Source organism: Apodemus sylvaticus, chromosome 15 (genome assembly GCF_947179515.1).
Source record: "Apodemus sylvaticus chromosome 15, mApoSyl1.1, whole genome shotgun sequence".
Taxonomy (NCBI): Eukaryota; Metazoa; Chordata; class Mammalia; order Rodentia; family Muridae; genus Apodemus; species Apodemus sylvaticus.
In genome coordinates, this window is record NC_067486.1 from 4,364,360 (window position 1) to 4,389,495 (window position 25,136).

The window sequence follows — 25,136 nt, forward strand, 5'->3', positions numbered from 1 at the left end:
AAGCAAAGGCTTTTCTCATACTCCTAACATGGAATGAAACATACTTCTCCAGTATCCATAAAGGAAACAACGCACAACAGGGCAAGAATGCTGATGGGGGCTAACACCGTGTGCTCAGGACCCCTGGACCTGAGCTCCGTCCCTGAGTCCATGTGCTTGGAGAGGATGGACTCCCACAGGTTGTCCTCCAATCGCCCCTGTGGCATGTGCATCACACATACACACACACACTCATATAATCACACCCACTCAAAAGTGCACACACACACACACACACACACACACACACACACTCTCTCTTATAATCACACTCACCCAGAAGCATGCACACACATGAACCCAGGAAGCCTAGACTGCAGGAGGCCCTGAGCAGGCTTCCTGCTTCTGAGGAAAAGGCACAAGACCACCTTGCTCAGTGTCCTGTCCCCCTGGGGTCTCCATGCTCCACGCCCACTACTGTCATAGAGTGCATGAGCCATGAAGCCAGGCAGACATACTGCCAGAGCGGACTGTGGGCTCTGCTCTCATCTGATCTCAACAGGGCTCGAGTCTTTCATGAAGCAGATGAAAGCCTCCTGAACCGTGCATCACCGCTTTACCAATGACAGGCTCTCTTAATCCAGTGCAGTGCTTCTTTCCTAAAAGGTTACCTCAGTATTTTGAAGGATATAATGTCTTTTCAGCAAACACAGGACTAACATGGCCATCATGACAGAGACAGCAAGGAGCTGAGGTGACACTGGTCCACCTTCATTTCAGCTCCAAAGCCCATGCATCAAGCACTGAAGACAGCACACTGGGGTTTTGTTTTCATTTTTTTTGTCTGCTTATTTGTTTTGTTTTGTTCTGTTCTGTTTTTCTTTTCTTTTTTCTTTTTGGTTCTGTTTTTCAAAACATGGTTTCTCTGTATAGCTCTGGCTGTCCTGGAACTCTGTAGACCAGGCTGGCCTTGAACTCAGCAATCTGCCTGCCTCTGCTTCCTGAGACCTGGGATTGAAGAGAGCACATGTTTACGGAAACAGAATTTCTTACTGAACACAAGAAGTATCCATCTGAAAGAAAGCGGGGTCCAAGAACAGCTCCAGCACTTCTTTCTTCCAGGCCCGCTTGGTATAGGCATAGCCACTCAGGGAGCTCAGCAGGAGGGCACCGGCTCGGAAGCTGGGGGCATTGTATGCACTGAGGGAAGAGAAGCGAAGTGACCGGTCAAGGGAAACTTCCCAAAGGACACATGTGTGTAAGTGTGTGCTGCCAGCGCCCGTCACCTATGATTGCGCAGGTAGGGAAACACGTAGTACAGCAAGCGGGAGATCAGCGGCACCGCCTTCTCTTTCTCGTCGCTGCGATAAACCATGTCCAGGAGAGAAGCCAGAACCTAAAAGAAATGAGGCAGAATTCCTTTAAGAAAACAAGACACAGGGCTGGAAAGGTGGCTCAGTGGTCAAGAGCACTGGCTGCTCTTCCAGAGGACCCAGGTTCAAGTCCCAGCAACCTCATGGCAGGTCACAGTTCTAACTCCAGTTGCAGGGGATTCAATACCCTAATACAGACATACATGCAGGCAAGATACCAATGCACATAAAAACAAACAAACAAACAAACAATATATTTTTAAAAAGAAAAAAGACAAAAACAAGCAATGGTGGCACATGTCTTTAACCCCAGCATTTAGAAAACAAACAGAAGCTGGTGGCTAGCTGTGAGTTTGAAGCCAGCCTGGTCTAGAGAATGAAATTAAAAAGCTAGGGCTATAAAGAGAAACCCTGTCTTGAAAGGCCTCCCCCCAACCCTGCACCTTCACCTCCTTCCCACCTCCCCCCCAAAAAAAAGAAAAGCAGAGACTCCTGAGGTGACACTCAGAAGTGCCTGCTGCAACCTGACGCTGCGCTGATCTGGAACAACACGTCTTGCGTGCTGGAACCCTTGGCCATACTGAGGGAGGCCTTGTTGGGGGACGCTCACAGGCTCTTCTACCGGAATATCACAGGCAAGTGAGCGATCGAGGGAGCTCTGTGTGCTCCGCACGCTCTACCGCTCCACCGCAAGGCTAAGCAGCACTGCAGCCGGCTGGGCTGAAGCCTCTAACACCCTGAGCCAGACAGACCCTTCCTTCCTGTAAAATGAGTTTCTTGGGTATTTTGTTGCAGAACAGAAAGCTGGCTGACACAAGGTCCGAACTTCAGAACTCAGGCAGAAGGGAGCAGCCATGTGGCACGCATAATGAATGCACGCCTTCAGAACTCAGGCAGAAGGGAGCAGCCATGTGGCACGCATAATGAATGCACGCCTTCAAGATGATTCAAGACAGTAAGCATTTCCATAAGGAACCACAAGTCGGGTGAATCATTACCTCTGCCAAGAGAGAGAGCGCCTGCACACTGTAAATGGAGGGGGCAGACGAGGAGACCATGGTGGAGGCCGCAGCAGCATCTGCTGACAGAAAGGAGAGTCTGGTTAGGTCTGAGGGGAGTGGCTGCTTCCTTCCCCAAGCACTTTCACTCTGACTGCAGTTGTTAGTTTCAGGATCTGCTCTAGTATCCAATTCCAACCACAAAGGCTAAGTTAGGTTTCTACTTATTGCTGTGATAAAGATCATGATCACAGACAACACTCATTACGTCATCCAGGGCTACACAGACAAACAGTCTGGAAAACCGACCTCCTGCCTCCCACGCCATCCTCCGCGAAGGGAAGCTGGGGCAGGAGCCACGGAGGCGGCTGCTGCTCGGGGATTGCTCTGCCTGCTTTCTTATGGAATGGAAGACCACTCTCCCCATTAGTCAGGGCCCTCCTGTATAAATCACGTATCAGGAAAATGTCCTATAGCCGAGACATTAGCCAACTGCAGTTCCTCTTCCCAGATGACTCTCGCTGTGCGAAGTCATAAAACCAGGACAAAGAATGTAGGTATCTGGGTCAAACACATTGGTGGCGGCTCACTGCCTCCAGGTCCTCCTGGGTCACCGCTGCCATTCTGGTGTTTGAGCTCAGAGCCACCTTCCAGCAGTATTCAGCTCTGCTCAGCCTAGGCCCTGACAAGCCTATACTGCCGAGCTCCTGCAGGACGCCCTTGTCCATCTCCACACAACAGCCTGCCTCTCATCCGTCCGGCCAATGGCCTCTTCTTGCCTGCTTCTCTCTCCCTCAGAAGAATCGGCCTAGGAAGGGGAAATGCTGGCCAAGTCCAGCAGGCTTAGATCTGATGATGGTTTGTCCCCTCTGGAATGACCACATGGTCAGTGACATTCCAACCCAAGTTCACTGAAAGCAGCAGGTGCAGATGCTGAAGGCCATCTTTGGGACGAATCCCGCTGGAGGGTGTCGGCTGGTGTGGCAGCGAGCGCTTGGTATCCAGGTTGGTCAGGGTTGGTTGGAGCTGGTGACTTAATCCCTGTAAAACTGGTTAAAGAGTTCTCCCATTCCTTTCCCATATGATTCTTTATATGCTGTTCAATAAATAGAGATCAAAGCCCTTTGTTAAACAGCCATACAGCCACACAACAGACAGACAGACACAGGGACAGAGTCACAGGTCAGCCTTTGGGCAGGCACATGTTTAGACTCACACAACAGAAGACAGAAACACAGCGAGTGTGAAGCAGAGTCCACATCTGGAGCCTCTCCTGTGTAAGTGACTCCAAGAAGGTCTTTCCCACTACAGTAATGTGACGCTGATGTGCTGGATTATATGAGACGCCTTCTTAAAACAACAATCCTCCCCCAAAAACGAACAGAAAACGAGAGAACAGGAAAGAAGCTGGCAGCATCCTAGCGGCCTCCGAGCTAAGTGGTCCAGATCCAGGCACCAGAGCTTCGGGTTCTGAGCACCTGCCCCCAGCTCTCTCCTGACTCTGCGGTCGACCCCAAGCAAGGCTCCGGCTCACCTGAGCCTGGCGGACAGGCTTTCAGACTTTCACCCACTGCTGCCCTGCCCTACCAACCTGGCCTTTGGAAATCCCTCCCCAGACTCTTCCTGTGCTGTCCTGGCAGTTCTCTCAGCTGGTGACAGTTATTCCTCTTCTCCTGACATCTCGGGTTTACCATGTGCACGCTGACTCTGCTGCCATTTTTCTCCAAGTCAGTAAACTGTTGAGCCAAAAATCTCATCTCAGCCTCCTTGGCTGCATTTTCAGACCACGGCCGAGTGTTGTTTCTTGTGTGAACCACTCTGGAATCAATCCTTCGGCAGGACTTCCGGCTTGTGCTCCTGCACAGAGTGGCCTTCCTCACAACAGTTGAAGTGATGCTTTCTGAAGACGGAGCCTAACTGCACGACTGCCCCGACCGCTGGGGCTGTGAGAGCTTGCGAGCCACGCGTTAGACCCAGCAGGCTCGGCTCGCCTTCGGTCTCCATCCTCCCTCTGGTTTCTAAGCAGCTTCACGGAGGAGAGACTAGGTGCTAGTCAGAGGGCCCATGGGTAGGTCATAAAGGCTGGCAGGTCTGTTTCCCACCAGCAGGCTAAGGCTGGATCACGGCTATCACACAGAGGTTGTGGATCAATCGGCCACCCTGTCTGCCTTCACACTGACCTGCCCTCAGTAGGGGAGGGTGACTCTTCAGAGCTTTAGAAGTCCCAGCCCCAGAGATGACACTGGATCCTGACCTTGTGCAGAGGTCTCTTCCCTGTGCGTCTGCGGTAAGTGTGGTTCCTCACCCCGGCTCACCCCACCACTTTCCTTCAGCTGATGGCTCTATCTCCAGTGCTTAAGATCTGTGTGCTGTGACCTGCTGTGCTTCAGATTTTCCTGCCTTTTAACTCTTTAACTGGCAGAGAAAACACGACCAGCACTTCTAGACTATCCTTTGGGGCTGGAGAGATGGCTCAGTGGAGTGGTTAGCACTGGCTGTTCTCCAGAGTACCTAGGTTCAATTCCTAGTACCCACAAGGCTACTCACAACCATCTGTGACTACAGTTCGAGGAGAGCCAACACCCTCTCTGGCTTCTATGGGCACCTGACAAATATGTGGTACACAGACACTGACAAAACACACACAACGTATAACAAACAAACATGATACAAAAGACACTGGATTTCTAACACAGGCATCTCAACCTTAGCCTCCTCAGCTGAATGGCACGGAAGTCCAAACACAAGGGTGCCCTTGAAACCCGCACACGCACAACACAAGCACATCAATGGAGGGAAATGCTCACCCTTCTCCAGCCGACACGGACACTTATTACTGCTGAGCGCTGCTACGACATTTGCCATGAAGGCTTCCTGAGAAGCGCAGACACCACTGCCAGCCTCCACAGGCTATGCCTTCTAGGAACTGAAGGAGCCAGGTGATGCCTTGCCGCAGGACTGGCCTCAGGTTGGGTTTAATTACTGAGCAGCAGACGGCAACAACAGTTAGCGCAACAGTCGACTCGGCTGTGGCGGGCGCACAGCTTAATCAGCATGCAAAGGAAGAGCCCAGCAGCTTTCTTTCCCGACAGCGCAGTGCCATCTGGGAGAGCATATGAAGGGGCAGAGGAGAGAGCGAGCTCCATTGGCAAAGTGACTGTCACACAATCATGCGGTCCAAGCCTGACCTCAGCATCATTAAAAAAAAAAAGAAAGAAAAACAAAGGAAGGGCTTGGAGGCGGGGTCGGGTCATGTGACCCTCAGTGCTGGGGAGAGGGAGGTGGGTCTCAGGAGCTCAGTGGCCAGCCAACTAGACCAATCAGCAAGTTCAGGTCCCAGGGAGAACACGAGTCTCAAAAACTAAAGCATGCAGCCACTTCTGAAGAACACTACATGAGGCCGCCCTCTGGACACTGCCCAGCCCCTGTCCCGCCTCATTCTGGGAGGAGAATTTCTGTTTGGGTGTCAGGGACACTATGTGGCTCCACTCCTTTCCAACACGTGTGTGCATGCCAGGCTGACTGCTGGGAGCTCTTCCCACATCACACCCCACCCCTACTACTCCCTCCCCACCTCTACCCCTCCCCCTCCACCCTACCTCTCCACCTTCCCCCTCCTCCTTCACCTCTCCCCTCCCCTCTCCCCCACCCTAAATATCCTCCCACCCCTCCCCCTCCCCCATACCTCCCTCCTTCCCCCTCCACCCCACCCTTCCACCCCACCGCTACACTTCCCCTCTCCCCCTCCACCCCATCATTCTCCCTCCCACCTCCCCCCAACCCTTCCACCCCCCCCCTACATCTCACCCCTACACCTCCCTTCCCCACGCCATCTAGGTTCACTCTGGAGATTGTCAGAATGAATCAGGCTGTTTAGTTGGGTCCCCAGGACCACACGGGTTGGGACTTGCATAGCCAGCTTCAGGGAAGCTGCTTCTTGTGGTACAAGGAAACTCCTGAGGGGACCCACAGCTGGACAGTGTGACCTTGGAACACTCGGTCCTAAACGGCGGTGCCTTCCCCAGCCCCCGACTGAGAGCTCAGGGAGCAGACAAGGGGACCGAGGTGGAAAGGCTGTGAGAGGAGACAGATGATACTACGGAGACAGTGTCTTCAGAGACAATAGCAACCACACACACCAGGGACCGGCAGCACAGGCTCAAGCAAGATGGGAGTCTCAGAACCAAGACGAGGAACTGAACACAATCTCCCTACCCACCCCAAACCGAGGAGCTTCTCCAGTTGGTATCAGCTTGCAATGGGAAGGTTTGTTTTCTCCAGAGGAGTCTCCCCAGGCCCAGCAGCATATGGTCAACACAAAATGTACTCACTGGTATTTTTGTAGATTTCTGTCTTGGTGGAGGCTTTGTTTGGGCATTTTTGTCTTACTGTCCTTTCTCTTGTATATTATGTTTTCTGGCAATTTTGTGTTTTTCTGGCCTTTGTTTTTGTGTATCTGTGTGTGCTTGTGTTTCTTGTGCTTTTTCTTTTTTTTTTAATCCTGTTTTTTTGTTAGCTTGCTTGTTTGTTTTCTAAAGAAAAGGAAGATAGAAAAAGAGATAGATCTTGGAGTTGGGTAAGGTGGAGTTGTGGGGGGACCATGAAGAATATAGTCTGAAAATATTTTCAATCAAAAATATATAAATAGCAGGAACAGGTACAGTCATTTAGTCGCAAGCATATGGGTTTGGGCATGGGGTGGGGTGTCGCCTGCACCCAGGAACAGCATGCTTGTGCACGTGCTTAGATGTGTGTCCAGTGCCTCCTGATGCTCTTCCAAGGATAACAGAGGGAAAACGGCCATGTTCTGATGATGTCTAAACCGCGAGATAATCGTAGCCAGGTGCGCCAACACGGTTCCCTTCCCCACAGAGGCCCTGCCTTCTGTGTGTGCTAGGACGACTGAATGAATACCGGACACAGTTGAAAGAATGACATGAACAGTGCTTTGGGGAACGAACGAGAGAGGCTGCAGGAGAAAAGGCGGAGGCCCTTTACCTCAGAGGCACTTACCCTCTAGATTGTTCTTGGAGGCGACTTTGTGCCTCCCATGACAAACATGGTTTACTCCTGCTGGATGTCAGATCATAGCTGTTGGACCCATCTGGTCAGTGCGCCCTGAATCTGGGCGTGGCCTTCCTCTTTGCTTTGCTGCTTTCCCAGACAGAATCTATATAGCACACGCCAGGCAACTGTGTCTCACCTGGCGTGTCTTGGGAAAGTTCTGCGACAGGGCTGCTCTGTTGATACTCAGCATGTGCTTACTGTTTCTGGTTTTTTTTTTAACATGTTTTCTGACCTCCAACGACCTTCATTGCATTGCTGCTTTCTTTGTCACATCTGTGTATAAAAGTATGCCGGGAGCCATCCTCAGAACTCAGTGCCAAGAACTCTCCATACCAGGAGCCATCCCCACCTGGCTCTCAATGCCAGGAGACTTCGATACCAGGAGTCATTCTCACTTAGATCTCCATGCCAAGAACTGTTCCTACATAAATCTCAAAATCCCCTCCTTTTGACGTTCATCTGTAGATAGATTACTATAGCAACCCCTTTCCACTTCACCGCCTCATGACCCCCCTTTTATCATGCCAACATTCCAACAGCAATAACTAGCTTTACCAGAAATTATGAGAAACTGTTTCTTAGAAATGATGCCAACCCCCTGAGATTGTTCCCCCCTTTACCCCTCCCAAACCTTGTATGCTTCCCTTTATATTGACTTGTCTGGAAATTAAAGTTTGACAGCTTGATCAGAACTAGACAGGCTGTCCAGTCTCTCTCTCTTGTGTCTTGTCGCCCCATCGCCTTTCCTCTAGGTGGCTTAAAGGAACCCTGTTGACTGTCCTGCGGGTCGGGACAAAAGTACACTGGGATGGAAGGAAGGTCGTCTGTGGCATTAGATTATAGTCTGCCCATTCTTTCAGGTCCTCAGACTCCAGTTTTCAAACACACAGATCTGCACAGGTCTACAAAGCTGACTGAATACCCTTACTTAAACTCAAACATCAGCCCCTCGGCTGAAGCAGGCGTTTCTTCCCACGGCTCCTACACTTACCGAGCGCATCCTCGTCGGCATCTGACTCTTCCAGAGAGACCTGAGGCTGGGCTTTCACCTCCAGATTTCTGCTGAGCCAGCTTGTTTGTTCCAAGGAGGAGCCGGCAATGGTACCCACAGCTTCCAGGATCCTCTGAGTGATTTCCTGGAGAGCCAGAAGAAGCAAAACGGGACTCAGTTAAGGAGAAGAAAAGTGCCGGTGCAGACCACTGTCTGACAGCTCCAGGACACAGACCACGGTGTGAGTCACCTTGGCACCGTTAGACTTCCAAAGAGCCACACTGAGAGGTGAGCTGGGGTGACAGAGTTTAATAATGGGTTCTCGACCTACAAATATCAAACATCAACATCAAATTCCGCAGTTGTTTCCTCCCTGGCTTTGAACTCCCGTGTGTACTGTGCGCTTACACTGACCAGTGTCTCCTCTCAGCCCATGGTGCTAGCGGCCGCTGCCCTCCACCAGCCGACAAAGTCTGCAGGACTGATGGGAAAGACTGGCTTTCTGGTTCACTTGGATCGTGGTTTGTGCTGGTGTGAATTAAACACTACGGACACCACTGTTACTTAGCTCCTGGACTTAAGACTTTACAGAGCTGCTGGGCTGCCGGGCCGGGTCACTCATGCTGACTCCATGTCTTCTGGCGTGATGGTGATGCACGCTCCCTCTACCTTGATTCTCACACAGAAGCAAGACAACATGGACTCTTCTGCTACTGCCCGCCTGCCCTCCTCTCCCCAAAAGGAGAGCCTGTGGCCTTCCGTCTTGTTTTCCTCAGCTCGCCTCCGTCTGCAGAACTGGAGTCCTCTGCTCAGCTACGGAACACTTACTCTCTTTTATGGGATGAAGTATGGCCTTCTTCTAGAATCACAATAAAGCCAGTCAAGATCTTAATAAATCGTGCTGTGTGCTGCTGTGCATGCTTGAAACTCTAACACCGGGTAGGCAGGGAGAGGGGTATTCAGCCAGGGCTCTACAGACTGTATCTTAAAGATGTTAGGGTTCTGTCTAAGCTCCACCCCACAATTTTCTGGCAACAGCCAGGTATGCCACCCTCCACAATTGCCAGGCAACAGCCCGGCAGGCCTGGCCTATAAAAGAGGGCGCTGGGCCCCCTCCTCTCTCTTACCTCTTGGCACTCTTATCTCTTACTCCTCTCGCCCCTCTTGGGCTCTCCTCCCCTCCCCCCTCTCTCCATGTGGTCATGGCCAGCCACTTCTCTTCTCTTCTCTCTCTCTCTCTCTCTCTCTCTCTCTGCCTCCACTACCCCCTTACCTCCTATCCTCTGCCCTGAATAGACTCTATTCTATACCATGTCTGTGTGTGTCTGGGGATGCCTGGGCATGGGCCCGCTGGGGCACCCCCTTCTCCCCACACCACCGTATGCCATATTCTCTAAACCTCTCTTTTTATGAACACAACAAAAGATGTCTTTAAAATAAATTGCTGTAGTTTTGCTATTTGCATAAGAAATACATCTTTTAGTAATATAAGAAGAAACAAAATTAAATAAAGTAGGCTGGACTGGGTGAGTGACCAGCCATTTACAATTAGGAGGATCAGCAGAGAGTCTGGCCAGGTTCTGGGCAGGAACATCATGCTAACAGAAGGACCTGAGTTCAAATTTCCAGAACGCATGAGAGGGCTGGGCATGGTCAAAACCATATCTGCGACCTCCATTTCAATGAGGTAAGGCAACAGACGGACAGAGAAAGACACCAGGTGTCCTCCTCTGGCCTTTGCATAATATATATATATATGCATATATAACCATATATATATGTGGTTGAACATATGTGACTACAGCGCGCGCGCGCACACACACACACACACACACACACACGTCTGGCAGGAACTGTAGGTATAACTCAGTTGATACAGTACTTCATCAAGACCCCTGGTTTGATCCCCAGTACTGCATAAAGCCAGGTGTGGTGGCACACCTGCAGTCCTAGCTCTAGGAAGGTGGAGACAGGAGGTCAGAAGTTTCGAGTTAGAGCACCTTCGTGGTGATTATAAAAAGATAAAGGGGTATTAGAATATGTTCTATGGGCAGGTGCTGAGGTGTGGGGGAAGGGGGTGCCTCAGCAGGCCCATGCCAAGGCCTCCCTTTGCCCCAGGGACCAGCCACACAAGGTATAGCATAGAATAGAGTTTATATTTAGGGCATGGGGAGGGGAGTTAAGAGGGTAGCAGAGACAGAGAGAAGGGGAGAGTAGAGAAGTAGAGGCCGGCCATGACCATGTGGAGAGATGGGGGAGGGGAGAAGAGCCCAAGAGGGCAAGAGAGAAGCAAGCAGGAAACAGGAGTGTGTGTGTGTGAGAGAGAGAGGGGGGGGGACAGAGAGAGGGAGAGAGGGGGAGAGAGGGGGAGAGAGAGAGGGAGGGAGGGAGGGAGGGAGAGAGAAGGAGGGAAGGAGGGAGGGAGGGAGGGAGGGAGGGAGGGGAGGGGCAAGCAGCCCCTCTGTAGGCCAGGTAACTGTGGGGTGGGGCTTAGACAGAATCTGAACTGCTAGGGTCACCCCAGCTGAGTGGGCTCCCAGAACTTTCACCAGTGCCACCGGGGAAGAGTGGCTGTGCACGGGCTGAGGACAACCCTGTGACAGTGGACGGGGCTGTCCTCACTTCCCTCAACAGTCCCTTACTGTGCCAGCTTTGTGTCTTACTCAGTGTCTCTATGGCTGCTGATGGGAATCTCAGCACCACTGAGACCAAGATTGCCTGAAGAGACAGTACACGCTGTACTACAGATCAGATATCTCAAATAAGGGTGTCAGTAGTATACGTTAGCATGTACTACCTGTGTTTACTTATGGCCACAGTGATCTACGAACTAGAGTCCCTAGAACCCCTGGGAGTGAGAAGTCTTGAAAAGAAACCCTGTGCATTTCAGGGCTGTGGAGAGGCCGGGATTTTGTAGGTTCAGAGGGGAATGACTTCCCTGCACACACAGCTGTCTGTGAAGGTGCTTTGCTGTATTCTCAGCTGTTCTCTGCTGTCCCAGCAGGTGCTGGCAGGAGACCTGTTGTCACTGCTATAGGCACAAGGCTTGCTTTCTGTATGTAAATGCTTGTCACCGCCTCACCTGCCCAAAATGAAGTAAACAGAGGGATTAAAGAGTCTTTGAGATTGTCATGTTGAAAAGCAAGAGGGCCAGGGGATAAACCCCCGGTTTTGTTTTTTGTATCAGGAAGGGAGAGGCTTTGGATGAACAGAGAGCTAGAGGCTGGTGCTGGAGGGAGAACACAGCAGAGCTGAGAGGCAGCACAGAGCCTCACAGTGGAGACTCAGGCAGGGGAGTCGTTTGCATCTGCTTGGCTAGCTGAGGGTGTCACCCAGCAATAAGGCTAACAGGCTTGTGCTACACAGATGTTTCAGTGTCTGTATTATTAAACCCCAAGTGGAACCCCCAAAGTACCCCCACAGCCAGGGCTAACTTTAACTTCTGGAACAGCCACCCTGGTCCAACTCTGTATCAAACTAACATTTAGAACACTAGCTTCCACTAAGCCAAGAGTTGGGGATGCCATCAAATAGCATTAGTCCTATAAACACAGCTTCCTCCATTTCTTCATGCTTGCCTTTCTAGTGTACCGCCAAAGTTGCCTTGATTTATGACTTTGTTCAGTAAAACTAAAGACTCTGTGAAACAATTTCCACATTAGAACATGGAATTTGGGGTAACCTAAATCTGTGTTCCTAGGCCACGGGTCTCTTGAAATGGCTCCAGAATGAATTCTCTCTTCTTCCCTTTAAGATGAGAAGTCAGGGAGAAGGGAAATGGTAGCAGCAACACCTCCCAACAATGCCCTGCCCCCAAGACAAACCCACACAAACCACCTGGGGCTTGTGACGGGATCTACGGTACAGTTATGAGTAATAAACTGTGCCAGGTGACAATGAGGACGGAAGCCACTTGTCACCCCACCCTTCCCTCCATCTTGCTCCCAACAATGAGAACACTGCTCACTGCATCTCTCCATCTTACTCTCTCTGGCTGAGTAGGAGACTCTTATTTTTCCTCAAAGTGCCAGTGGATAAACTTTATGATGTGCTAAAACTACCCCTAAGCAATGCCAACCGTCACACAGGCCATCGCCTCAGCAGACTGTGCCCTCATGTGAGGCCTGCTGCAGAAGCAGCACTGACGCCACAGCCAGACCAGCCATGAGCATCTCCCGCCTATGCCTCAATTATTGCTCTGTGTAAACCTAGACGGCTTGTCCAGACTCTGAGGAGGGACCTGGGGGCACTGGAGCACTGGACCAGTACTTGAGCTTAGCTTGATGGGGCTTCTGGAAGTTTCTCTTCTTGTTGCTGCGACCAAATATCTGAAAACAAACAATGTAAGGTAGGGGTATGTGTGTGTGTGTGTGTGTTGTGTGTGTGTGTGTGTGTGTGTGTGAGAGAGAGAGAGAGAGAGAGAGAGAGAGAGAGAGAGAGAGAGAGAGAGAGAGAGAAAGGGGAGGCGAAGGGAGAGGGTGCTGGTAACTCTGACTTATATTTTGAAGTGATAATTCTTTCTCAGCAGGGACCATCCGGATATACTGCATTCACCTCAGGAAGCAGAGAGCAAGCAGGAAGTAGGGCCTGGCTATAAGGCCTTAAGGCTCTGTCAATGATATACTTCCTCTAGACTCCCACTCCTAACAGTTCCATATTCTTCCCCAACAGTGCCACCAGTCGGGACACCATGTTCAAGCACACACAGAACACACAACATAGGCGCAGACAGACAGACAGACGCACGTACGCGGGGCTTTTGCCTGAAACTTTAGGAACACCACTCTGAGTAATCAGTCATCCTGAACGAAGCTGAAGAACACTCAGCTTATTAATAGTTGTTAAAGCAAAAATTATACTCCTGGACCAGGAATGCTTTCTCCCACCATGCAGAAGGCCCTGGATTTTACCCCTCCCACCACACTGCAAAGTACAAAACTAACAAAATAAAAACCACAAAATAAAAAATTCCACAGTGCTGTGATCAACCCCCTAACATTTTGATCCTCTATTAAAAAATGGTTTTTTCTAGTTTTGGCTTCCTGTGGTTTATCATGCTAGGAGCAAAGTGGGCCACCTCCAAAACCTACACCGTGCACTGTGCCAAGAGACTTATCTCAGTAACTGAGGCCCACAGCTCAGTCCTTGGGTGTGTCTGCTGGCTGGGGCTCCATCCTTTCTAGCAGGCACACCACTGCTTTGGGCAGAGCAGAGGCAACTACGGATTTCTCTCCACTCAGTTTTAGCCAAAATTGTGAATTTGTTACTTTCCCATTTACATAAATATATTACTTTATTTTTCTCTTACTGTGGGCAAGTGTTTTAACCCAAGTCAGGCCGTGTGGCAGGGGCCTCTGGGAAGATTCTATCCACAAATGGACAATTCTTGAGGGGTCGCTTGGATGTGTCACTTCTAGAGTTGATGCTAAATGGCTTACTGGCCTTGGACAATGGGGTGTCAAGAGGCAGAAAGATGAACTGCTTAGCAGCTCCGACAAACTGATCTGCCTGGACCAGTCAGAAACCAGCCAAGCTGCCAGCAAAGAGACTCTCAACACCACCTGAGCTGCGTGCAGACCACTCCAGGTTCCTGGCTTTTGTGAGCTGTCACTCATGCTAGGGTGGGCTTTGGCCTCTGAGTAACTTCTGCTCCTATAAGTAACCACAATAACACTCACTGATTCACCAGGTTGGACTCTGGTGGGATTCCTCCTTTGGCCTGTCATCGGTTCCTATTTGGGGTGAGTTAATATGTGTTTACACCTCCTTAGAAACTGTGCCACATGGCAGACTCTATGTTAAGCATGGACTTAATCTAGATTCTAGAGGACTGTAATTAAGTGCTATTTATACTTTCCAGAATTTTTTTTTTGTTTGTTTGTTTTTTTTGAGACAGGGTTTCTCTGTGTAGCCCAAGCTGTCCTAGAACTCACTCTGTAGGCCAGGCTGGCCTCGAACTCAGAAATCCACCTGCCTCTGTCTCCCAAGTGCTGGAATTAAAGGCGTGCGCCACCACCACCCGGCACTTTCCAGAATTTTTACACTCAAGAAATATAATTTTATTTGGTCTTTTTCCTTGTGCCCAGCCTAAAGTAGGCACCAATACATTCATTTAAAAAGCACGGAGAACACACAGGTGTGCCATCACTGAAGCCCTGAGCAGTTATAAAAGCTCTAAGCCATACTGAGAGGTCTGTAAACTGATGTCATGAGAAAGGATTTATATCTAATTTATAGCTGGCTATAAACAAAAGAGGGGACTATTTGTATTCTAAGAACAAATTTATGCACACGCAGGAAACAAGAATCTAGAACTTTATCCTTAGAACCAAGCTTTCTCAGCAGGTCACGGCAGAGGGAGACAGCCTCCCCGGTAGTGCTGTAAGCACAGCCAGGCTATGCGCGTCCTATGCTCAGGCACAGCCCTCACCCAGCTCGGTGACTTGTACACACCGGCGAGTAAGATGGGAACCTGTGGGGAGGAGGGAGTTCAGCAGGAGCAGGAGGGGGAGGAGGGGGTCGTGGGAAGTGAATTCCATCCAAACATCCTATGAAAATATCAAAGAAATATTTTTAAAAAGATAAACTGGCCTTCTCTCAATAAAACACACACACACACACCACACTGGATTTAAATTAAAGAACAAAAGCTTTTAAAGAGCAAGAAAAGCCTTTGTGGGTTTCCCTGTTCGTTTGTTTTTTTCCCTTAGAGAAATTAAATCTTAAAACCACTATATTGGGGCTAGAGAGATTGCTCAGCGGTTAAGAACATCGATTGTTCTTCCAGAGGTCCTGAGTTCAAATCCCAGCAACCACATGGTGGCTCACAACCATCTGTAATGGGATCCGAGGCCCTCTTCTGGTGTGTCTAGCTACCGTGTAATCAGATAAATAAAATAAACAAATCTAAAACAAACAAACAAACCACTGTATTTAAGCATCTGTTTTTTTAAGGCTGGCTTGAAATCAATATCTCTCCTCCCTCTCCTCTGTCTCCCCCTCCCTCTGGATCAAGTACAACAGGTTGGTCTGAGCCGGCCTGTGTAAGCTCACCCAGCACAGTGGGTTACTTTTAATGACTTTCCTTACAGCTGGTAATCACCTAAAGAGTAAATTGCAAAGCACACTTAATAAGTAATCATTTATGTGTCTGAGTTCTTAGTTTTAAGGAAAATGTATTATGTGCACACGTCTCTGTGTGGGGAGATGCTCACAGAGAGAGCAGGGTGCCAGATTCCCTGGGTCTGGAGCTAACACAGTGTAAGTGCAACTGTACCTGAGTGGTTGTCTCTCGTGAGCTTCCCCAAACATTCCCAGCATCTGTAAAGTCTACCTTATCGGTTAAAGGATTAGAGAAACTAAACCCTAGTAAGGAACTTATAACTTTGCTATGCTAGACCCAACATTTCCTACCTGATTTTTGTTAACTGCGATAAGCTTTCTTGAAAAACCCAAGCGGCACTTCCACCCTTGTTTATATAAAAGGACTCTTTGTTTTTCAAGTCAGGGTTTCTCAGTGTAGCCCTAGTTGTCCTGGAACTCATAATCCTGTTGGCCACTGTCTGACTGCTCAGCCTCCTTTAACTAGAAAAGCTGCTTCCACGACAGGTCTACTGGAGTACTGGAACAAAATGTTGTCTGTTTAAACCCAGCAAGAGCTTTAAGATTTATTTATTTTTATTCTACGGTGCTTTGTCTGCAAGTATGTCTGTGCACCAAATGTATGCAGTACCACTGGAGTCCATAGGAGGGTGCCAGGTCCTCTGGAGTGGAGTTACAGATGTTTGTGAGCGGCCCTGTGGGTGCTGGGAACTGAACCTGAGCCCTCTGCAGGAGCAGCTGGTGCTTGCAATCGCTGAGACATTTCTTGAGCTCAACTAAGAGGTGAAAGCAGGAAGATCAGAAGTTCAAAGCTATTCTGGGAAACTCAGCAAGACCTTGCCTCAAAATAAGAATTTTAAAGTGACTCAGTGTACAGCTCAGTAGTTTAGCTAGTCGCCAGCAGCACAGGAACACTGAAACCGACCTGGGCATGGTGGCAGAGGCCTATGACCCAAGCCCTGAGGAGACTGAGGCAAGGAGATTCTGAGTTTAAAGCTAACCTGAACTATACACCAAGACCATTTCTCAGAAAACAGGGGCCAGAAAGAAAGAGAACCAGTTAGATGTCCGTCAACAGCCAGGTAGATACAGAAAGAGAACCAGTTAGATGTCCGTCAACAGCCAGGTAGATACAGAAAGAGAACCAGTTAGATGTCCGTCAACAGTCAGGTGGATAAAGAAAAATGCAGAAAAATCATAGCCATAAGGAAAGATAAATGATGACTACTTTTGCAGGAAGATAGAGGTAACTGGAAATCATGTTAGCAAAACAAGACAAATATTGTGAGACAAATATCTGTATGCAAGCAACTATGTGTGTATATGTGTGCGTGAATGTGCATGTGTGTGTGTGTGTGTGTGCCTGCCATGAAGCCAGAATGAGATTGTGAGGGGGTTGGACACAATCCTAAGGGAGGTGGGAGATGGAGAGGATGATGCATTCTTAGACTGCAGCATCTCACATGTGAGTATAACAGGGCAGGACAGGGCAGAGCTTCCTCCATGTTACATGTGAGTGTGACAGGGCAGGGGTTCCTTCATCTCACATGTGAGTGTGACAGGGCAGAAGTTTCTCCATGTTACATGTGAGTGTGACAGGGCAGTTGGGCAGAGCTTCCTCCATCTTGTATTCTTGCTCAGGCCACATTAGGTTTAATTAGAATTTGATCTCCTTGACAGAGAATCCTGTGGAAAACTGCCCAACTCTATTTCAGGCCCAGAGACCCAGAGGCCCCCAGCTAACTTACTTTAGGTCCTCTTTAAATGCTTGCTTGTGTAAACCTCCCCTGCAGCCGCACAGTGAGACAACAGGCTGTAACTTTTGCCTTTAAAAGCCCCTCGGTCTAAATGCTCCAGGCTACACCTAATCCCGGAACACCTGAATGCGGTACCAACCGCTGGGATAGACTTTCTGGTGAGGTGACTATAAACGTCTGAGTGGTCACCTCTGGAGCCAAGCAATACTGCACATCTATGTTTAAACTGAAGCCTTTGGTTAAAAAGAATAGCCACGGACTTACTCGGTATTAACAACAACGACAATAATAATAACTGCAGGACAGTGACGCCCTAAGTGTGCCATGACTTTGCTTTTGTTTTCTTTCTTTTCCTTTCCTTTTTCCTTTCCTTTTTCCTTCCTTTTTCCTTCCTTTTTCCTTCCTTCCTTCCTTCCTTCCTTCCTTTCTTTCTTTGAGTTGGCGCCTTATTAAGTAGCCATGGAATTTACTATGTGGTCTGGAACTCGTAGCAATCCCCCTGCCTCAGCACCCGGATTTTAGTATTCTGGTCCTCAAGTGCTGGGATTATAAGCATGGGCTTATATAACCATATAATTACCTAGTACATCTGGGTAAGATTTACTGTTTGAATTTTTGAATTTTCTTATGAACATGCTTTCCTTTTATTTTGGGGCAAAGACAAAGTTTTAAGGAAAGCTTCCTGGGAGGAGAAAGATGCGTGCTTTAGAGATATCCATGTCTAGCAATCAGGATGGTGTCTCACAAGTGACTCTCATAATAAATGCTGCCCAAGCCTGCTTGATCCTCACTAGTGGAAGAGGCTCAGAACACAGGCGAAGCTAAGATGCAATTCTGGGTATGGTTTATGAACGACAGTGGCACTCCTACAGACTATAGGACTATGACCTTTTCTGACAGTGTCACATACACACCTGTAGGTCTTTTTGGTCCTTCTTGCTTTCCAGGTTGGGTGTTCTTGTCACAAAGTCATTCAGCATGCTGTTGAGAGACAATCAGCTTCTGGTCAAAATGTTACAGAAATCAAATCAAATGGATTCCTATAGAAAACACTGCATCTGTGTAAATGTGAAGAATCCATACCTGAGAAGCAGAAAGTATCCAGGGGGAGCCAGGTTCAGCTGCACGGCCTCCTTCAGGACCCCCAGGAGGGAAGGGAAGGCCTCCTGCAGGCCCGGTATGGACAGCCTGTTTGGACAACAGAACCAGGGAGCAGGCGCTCACTGACACGTGGAAGCACATTCCAGACTCAGGGAGGCACCTGGGAGAACAGCACATCTGGCTGGCGCCGTGGTTGCCTGCTTTGGTTTATCACCGTGTCTGTAAGCTCAGGGTTAGCACTGGGGCAAGCATCTGCAGCCAGGGTCCCTGGAACCCAGCTCTGACATGAGGGTGCTCTGGGTTTCACTGTCAGTAAATAAAAGCCTTGGCCAGCTGTCCCACTTTCCTTTCTGGCCATGCTTGCCCAGCAGGAGGGACAGCATGCACCATGGGTGGTGAGGACGAGCGTAGAGGAAGGTGACACACGCCAGTAACCACTGCCCAGGGCAGGCCGGAGGAGGGTGCTGACATCTGGGCTGTGTAGCCAGGCACTGCAGCACAGTTTGCTAAAGCACAGGTGCAGTCACAGGGCCCCTGGCCCACACCATGGCGCCTACCTTCCTGTCTCTTGTTCCACCTTGGTGACTCCTCCTCTGCAGCAGAAGGATGACAAAAACCTACCGTGAAGCTGCGGGTCAGCTGTCACAGAACCCGTGAGAGCCAGGGGTCAGCTGTCACAGAGCCCGCGAGAGCCAGGGGTCAGCTGTCACATAGCACTTGCTATCCCAAAGAGTGGCCTGACTAGCCCAGAGGACTGCAAAGATGCTCCTGAGTGAAGACTGACACTAGTTTGAACTTAAGGTCAGCCCAGTGACTGCTGGGATTACAGTCCTCAGTTTACTGCCTGTGGCTGCAGACTGCGAAGGAGGAGGAGCTGAGATGTCTCCCTAACCCCAACCCACAACCCCAATGGGTGTCAAGCACATGCCCTCCAGATGGTGGTGCTGTCTGGGGAGGCTGTGGAATTGCGGGGTAGGAGGCTTGGCTGCCTGAGGGGTGTGTGCCTCCTCCACTTACCCCAACACAAATGGACCCATCCAAGCTGTGACAAGAGCACAGCTGCAGGGGCCCAGCCAGGTGCTCTTTGCATGCTGGGGGAGTCCCTGTCCACCAGCTGTAGCCCAGCCTGGGATCGCCTGGGTATGCCACACCATCCCTCCTTTCCTACAAGGGGCCTTTACACTTCCCTACCTGCCTGTCTTTTAGGCAATTTCACATAAACTTGAACCTTTCAACACTTAAAAGGCCCCAGGTAAAGCTTCATTGGCAGGAAGGCAGCGTGTGGGCTTTAAAAATGTCAGCTCAGCTCTTCAAAGAAAGAAGAGTACAGATACTGAGGACACGCCCAAGCTGGGAGGGCATGAAGACACTTAAGCTCTCTGAACTAAAGTTAAGTTATTCCTCACAGTCCCTGCCAATGCAGGAGAGGCCATTACCTTTGAATGAAAGCATAGCAGAACTGCAACACAGGAATGTCCACCAGGGGAGACTTCTGAAAAAAAGGAAGGCGACATGAGTCACTGCAACCTGATAGGAAGGGAAAGAAGGTAACCCCACTCACTGCAGGCTGGTAGGAAGGGAAAGAGGGTAACACCACTCACTGCAGGCTGGTAGGAAGGGAAAGAGGGTAACACCACTCACTGCAAGTGGGTAGGAAGGGAGGTTGTCAAAGAACTCAACAGAAAATTCAACAGGCCACAGCTGCAAAGGTCTGAATCTGAAACATCTCCCACAATCCCACACACTGGTTCCCAAAACTAAAATGTTGTTTGGGAGCCTGTGGGACCTTGGGGGGTGGATCAGTCCTCTCACTGGGGGAAGTCCTTTGGAGGTCATATCCTGGCCCCTGGATAGGCCTTCCTGGTCTCTTCTCCTGGTCTGCTATGACATGAACAGTCTCCACACATGTTCCTGCTGCCACACGAGCTGAGCAGCCCTGCCATGTCTTCCCTACCACAATGACAGAGCTTCAGAAGCCATTAGCAGATACGTAAGTCTTCTCTTCTGCGAGTTGTGTCTCTTCTGACAGGAACTGTGGTTAAGTGACATAGGTTTGAGTCAAAGACTCTTTTGTGTAAACATGCACTGGCAACACCAGCATATACTTGGACAACCATATCTGTGAGGTTCCAACTTCCAGAACAGAAAGAAAGCCGGGGTGAATATGGATCCTCAAAAGCACACAGAATGGCCTCCTGGCAAGACATGGGTCTAGTCCTTAGTACAAGAGCATGCCCTGCCTACCTCAGAGTTCCTTAAGTCCTGACTAGCTGGAGGTATAGGAGGAAAGAAACCTTACAGATACACTTTCTCTTAGGAAGCTATTTATAGAAGTTCAACTAAAATAAGCAGAAAAATACCAAACTTCAATCAGACGGCTAAAATTTGGTTCCTTTTTTACACCCTCTAAACAAGAAGTTACAGTTTTCTACAGATTTTCTAGTAACTTGAAAAAAACACAACCCAAAGAGGCCCCACTGGCTGCAAGGTGCATGTGCTGTCTCCAGGGCATAGCCCTGGCATCTCCTAGAGCTAGCCTGACGAGGGCCCCGCTTCCTGGCCAGCCTACTTTAACATCTCAGTACAGCAACTGGCGAAGTCTGACAACCAGTGTACTGGGAGACCCACAGGAGACTCCAACAAACGTGGAAGCCATCTGTGTCCTTGGACCTTGTGCCTCAAGGCTGATTCTCTAATCCACCTCTCAAGTATGTTTATTGTCACTTTGAGTTCATATATGTGCAGTCGGTGTGTACAGCCTATGTGCAGTTCATATGTGTATAGTGTGCGTGTATGTGTGTGTGTGTGTGTGTGTGTGTGTATGTGTGTGCAGTCTTTGAGTGTGCAGTTCGTGTGCATGACAAAGATGGTCTTGATGAGGACTCATTAGCTTGTGAGGTGGAATCTTGCCACACCTGTCATGAGCTCCCCAGTCCAACCCTGCCACTCCATGCTCTAGCCCGAGAGCTATAGTCTCACCTCAGAGGGACAGGCAGTGGCTGAGGAGCCCGTTGCCTGGAGCTCACTTTAGCTCCTTTAATAGGTACATAAGTCAGCCGCTGGATCTGACCTGCCAGCCCTGGAACTCAAGTCCCCAACCCCAGAGCTGGCAATTCCATCTAGACAACATCTGAACTAGAGCAGAGAAGCCCTAGCTCCTAGCTGCTGACAGCACCACTAAATCTGTAAATACACAGCTGACTTCGTGACTTTTCTGTCCTGTAACTATATAACCATGGAACCTTTTCACAGTGAGACATGTCCCTCAGGATAATTTCAATTTGTCTTCTCAGACTGTGGTCACTCAAATTTGGTCCAGATAAACTGCTTTCACGCTTCCTTCCAAGCAGAGCAGATTTACAGGCGTACTCTAGTGCAGTCTGCTTCACCAGCCCGTGCAATCCTTCTCTTCCTTCCCTGATGGTTTGGGTAAGTTCTGTCTTCTGACTGTTGGTAACTGACCCTTCACAGACTCTCGTGGCCAACTGTTGACTTTGTACAACAGGCAGCACAACAGTCTCTTGTAGCCCCCCTCTCTCATACACACAAGAAACCTGAGTCACCACTGGCCAAGCTGTGTCACTAGGATGATTTCTGAAGCTCCTGCAAGTGCCGGCAAAGAAAGCTCAAGGTCGCCAAAAGGATCGATATTTCTCCCAGGTGGTCTCTAATCCCAGCTCTAAACCCCAACTCTGGCTTTCCTACGGCACTTTCTCATAAGAGCTGAGGACTGTTACTGCTCCCTACTGTGTGCCTTCTACAACTTAGAAATGTCTCTCGGAGACATATGGCTGCCCCTTTGGGACATATGGCTACCCCTTTTGAAGTCTGACCACAGAAAAGCTGGCCCCTACTTCTCTGTGGGAAAGTCAGGTTAACTTCTATGAACATGGAGAGCAAGTCTAGTTGGGTAATCCTTTGAGCTGACCCCTCCTGCCTGCTCCCCTGTGATCTCCTACCTTCATCTCTAGGCATCAACACACACTAAACCCAGCACCTCTCCCTGCCCTGGTGGCTGCTAATTGCCACAGGCCTGCACCTCTGACAGAATCTTGCTTTTTTTACTTTCTGCACCTCTCTGGCTATGAAGTTCCTGAAGGCAGATGCCATTTCCTCTTTCTAGAAGGTGCTAAGAGTTGAGCACCGGGCAGGGTGCCAGGGTGCCAGGGTGTGTGGCATCAGGGACAGGCAAGCTGACCTCAGGTAGCTCCCACTAATAGCAGCTCCCGAATTCTGTAGGCATCCTTCAACACACAGCGCTTCTTTACAACCCAAAGAATTCTTTCCCACCAGGTCACAAATAATGGGAAGAAGCAGCAGGAAGGAGGCCTGCTCCCTCTCTCTGGGGTGTGCTCCTCTCCCAGGGCAGCTCACCTCGTCCCCTTTGATCTGCGCTGGCCTCTTCACTACCTCCTTCACCAGCTGCAGCACCGAGTCTGTCTGCAGGGTGCTGAGGGCACAGACCAGGTCGACAAGGGTGTGCTGGGACGCGCTTGCTGCTGGGACCATCTGTCCAGAAGAAGAGAGTTCCTTGAAAACTTACAGAAGGTAAAGGCAAGACAGCACACAGGCAGCCTTCCACAGTGGTTGTCCCTGCAGAAGGAAGCCTAATGTCATTGTAGTGTGCATAGAGGTGTGCCCACATCTGTGTGAGTGTGTGCATGTGTGAGGAGGCCCGAGGTTGACGCTGCCTGTCCTCACACTTATCGTCCACCTTTCTTCTCCCACTGTTTATCTTGTGAGAGCGGGTGCAGAGGTTAGTCTGTGATAATCAGCAGGCCCGCACACACTCTGAGTCCATGTAGCAAGCCCTCTCTGTCTTCATCTTACCTTGGTCTTGCTGTGGCACCGCGCCTGCTTTCTGCTCCACACTGTAGCAACCGCGGCTATCAGCTGAACCCCGAGGTGGCCCGTCAAGGGGTTCAGCAAGTCTAAAATTTTTTGTCTTATGGTCTGGTGAAAAGAAAAGCAAGTGTTAATTGAAAAAAAAAAGTCTTCACAGAGTCGCTTCAGGCCCTCACCTGAGGCACACTCCCACAACTCAGAATTGCAGCGGAGTGGACTGGGGCAGAGGAGGGGCTGAGTCCCCTTGTGAGAGCTAGATGTGAGAGGGGTCATGCCACACCTGGCAGAGGGGAGGCACAGTGAGTGGCCCGATGGGGACACAGCTAGGTGAGTTGCTTGACAGGGTCTTGAGATAGTAAATATTACTGAGAGGTGATTAAACCTGGCAACCGGTATTTGTGTGTGTACCTGTGTGTGTATATACAGCTTTGTGTGTATTCTACTCTATGTGCATTCCTGTGTGTACCTATGTGTGTGTATATACCTCTGTGTGTGCACCTGCATGTACACCTATCTGTGTACCTCTGTGTATGCCTCTGTATGTGCATCTGTGTGAGTGTATATACTTGTGTGTGTACCTGTGTATGTCTACTTGTGTGTGCACCTGTGTATGTCTACTTGTGTGTACACCTATGTGTATACTTGTGTGTGCACCTGTGTATGTATACTTGTGTGTGGACCTGTGTGTATACTTGTGTGTGCCACTGTGTACACCTGTCTGTGTACCGGTGTGCATGCCTCTGTGTGTGCCTGTGTATGTATACTTGTATGTCTACCTTTATGAGTATGTATACTATGTGTGTACCACTGTGTACTTGTGTGTACGCCTCTGTGTGCATGTGTGCCTATGTATGCGCCCATCTGTGTGCATGCCTCTGCAGCACGAGAGCTGATACCCAGGCTCTGGCGCATGCTGGCGCATGCCTGGCCAGTGCTATCCCACTGAGCTTCACTCCCTGCACAGAAGTCCCACAGAAATCCCACAGCCAGGTTTACCTACAGCAGCAGGGAGCAAGATTAGAATTACTAGAAAAGTTAATTTCAGGTTCTAAAAGTATGTAGCACTTACAAATTGTATTAGTTAAGCAGTTCAGGATAACACTGGAACCTGGCCCTAGCCATCTCAATACTCTGCCTTTGGCTTCCCCAGATTCCTGCAAGCAGCCATCCTCCCTGCCCTTAGCCTGTGGCTGTCCCTGTCCCAAACACCCTGCTCCGGCTCAGGGCCCCACCATGGTCTCAGATCTGCACCGTGCCCAGTACTGCATCCTCCGACAGCACAGCCCAGGCAGTGCCCTGCCATGCACTATCTCAGTGTGCTGGCCTGGCCGACTCTCCTCTTCTTGCTGCTGGCCCTGCCGTGAGGGCAGGGCCTTGCCTGGCCGGCCCACAGGAGCATGAGCAGGGTCTGGTGTCCACCATGTCCTCATGCTCACGCTTCATTCACAGTGGACGAAAAGCATTTTCCTTTATCAAAATCGCTCCATCTGTTTATGAGGCAGGAGAGCTTAGTAACAGGCTCTTCTTACAGATGGGGAAACTGAGGCTCAGACAGAATGAGTAGTCAAAGGGTTCTCAGGGCCTGTTTGGAGCAGCTTTCCATAAGCAGCACGAGCTAGTGTGGGTGTCCCTTTATGCACACCTACTGGGTTCACTCTCCCTGCGGAGATGTATCTCCTCACCAGGGAGGGCACTAAGGACACACCAAAGAAATGATGTCCAGCTTGGTAACACCAAGAGTCTGTTTAAGACAGAGTCTCACGATGGAACTTACTATGGAGACCAGGCTAAGCTTAACCTCATAGAGATCCATCTGGGTCTATCTCCCGAGTGCTGGGATTAACTGTGTGCTACCACGCCCAGGTTATTCATTGTTTAAGAATTCAGTAACTTCAATTTTTATTTATAACTCATGAGAGGGATG

General features: G+C 49.8%; 1 protein-coding gene across 6 annotated transcripts in view; it reads right to left on the minus strand.

Moving 5' to 3' along the window:
* Dop1b (DOP1 leucine zipper like protein B) overlaps nt 1–25,136 on the minus strand; it is a 98,803-nt gene that overhangs the window by 8,201 nt on the left and 65,466 nt on the right. For 3 of the 6 annotated variants that reach the window (XR_007973406.1, XM_052157811.1, XM_052157810.1), the window contains exons 22-30: nt 23,198–23,320; nt 22,742–22,876; nt 19,804–19,859; nt 18,350–18,454; nt 18,181–18,247; nt 8,409–8,553; nt 2,351–2,433; nt 1,266–1,375; nt 1,033–1,179 (exon numbers count right to left, since the gene is read on the minus strand). Coding sequence is in view for 5 of the 6 variants with exons in the window: in XM_052157811.1 (XP_052013771.1) it covers nt 1,033–1,179; nt 1,266–1,375; nt 2,351–2,433; nt 8,409–8,553; nt 18,181–18,247; nt 18,350–18,454; nt 19,804–19,859; nt 22,742–22,876; nt 23,198–23,320 (971 nt within the window). In the remaining variant the exon portion in view is untranslated. Of the gene's footprint in view, nt 1–1,032; nt 1,180–1,265; nt 1,376–2,350; nt 2,434–7,366; nt 7,691–8,408; nt 8,554–18,180; nt 18,248–18,349; nt 18,455–19,803; nt 19,860–22,741; nt 22,877–23,197; nt 23,321–25,136 lie in introns of those variants that run through there. The other 3 variants (XM_052157814.1, XM_052157812.1, XM_052157815.1) reach the window with 2 other exon arrangements.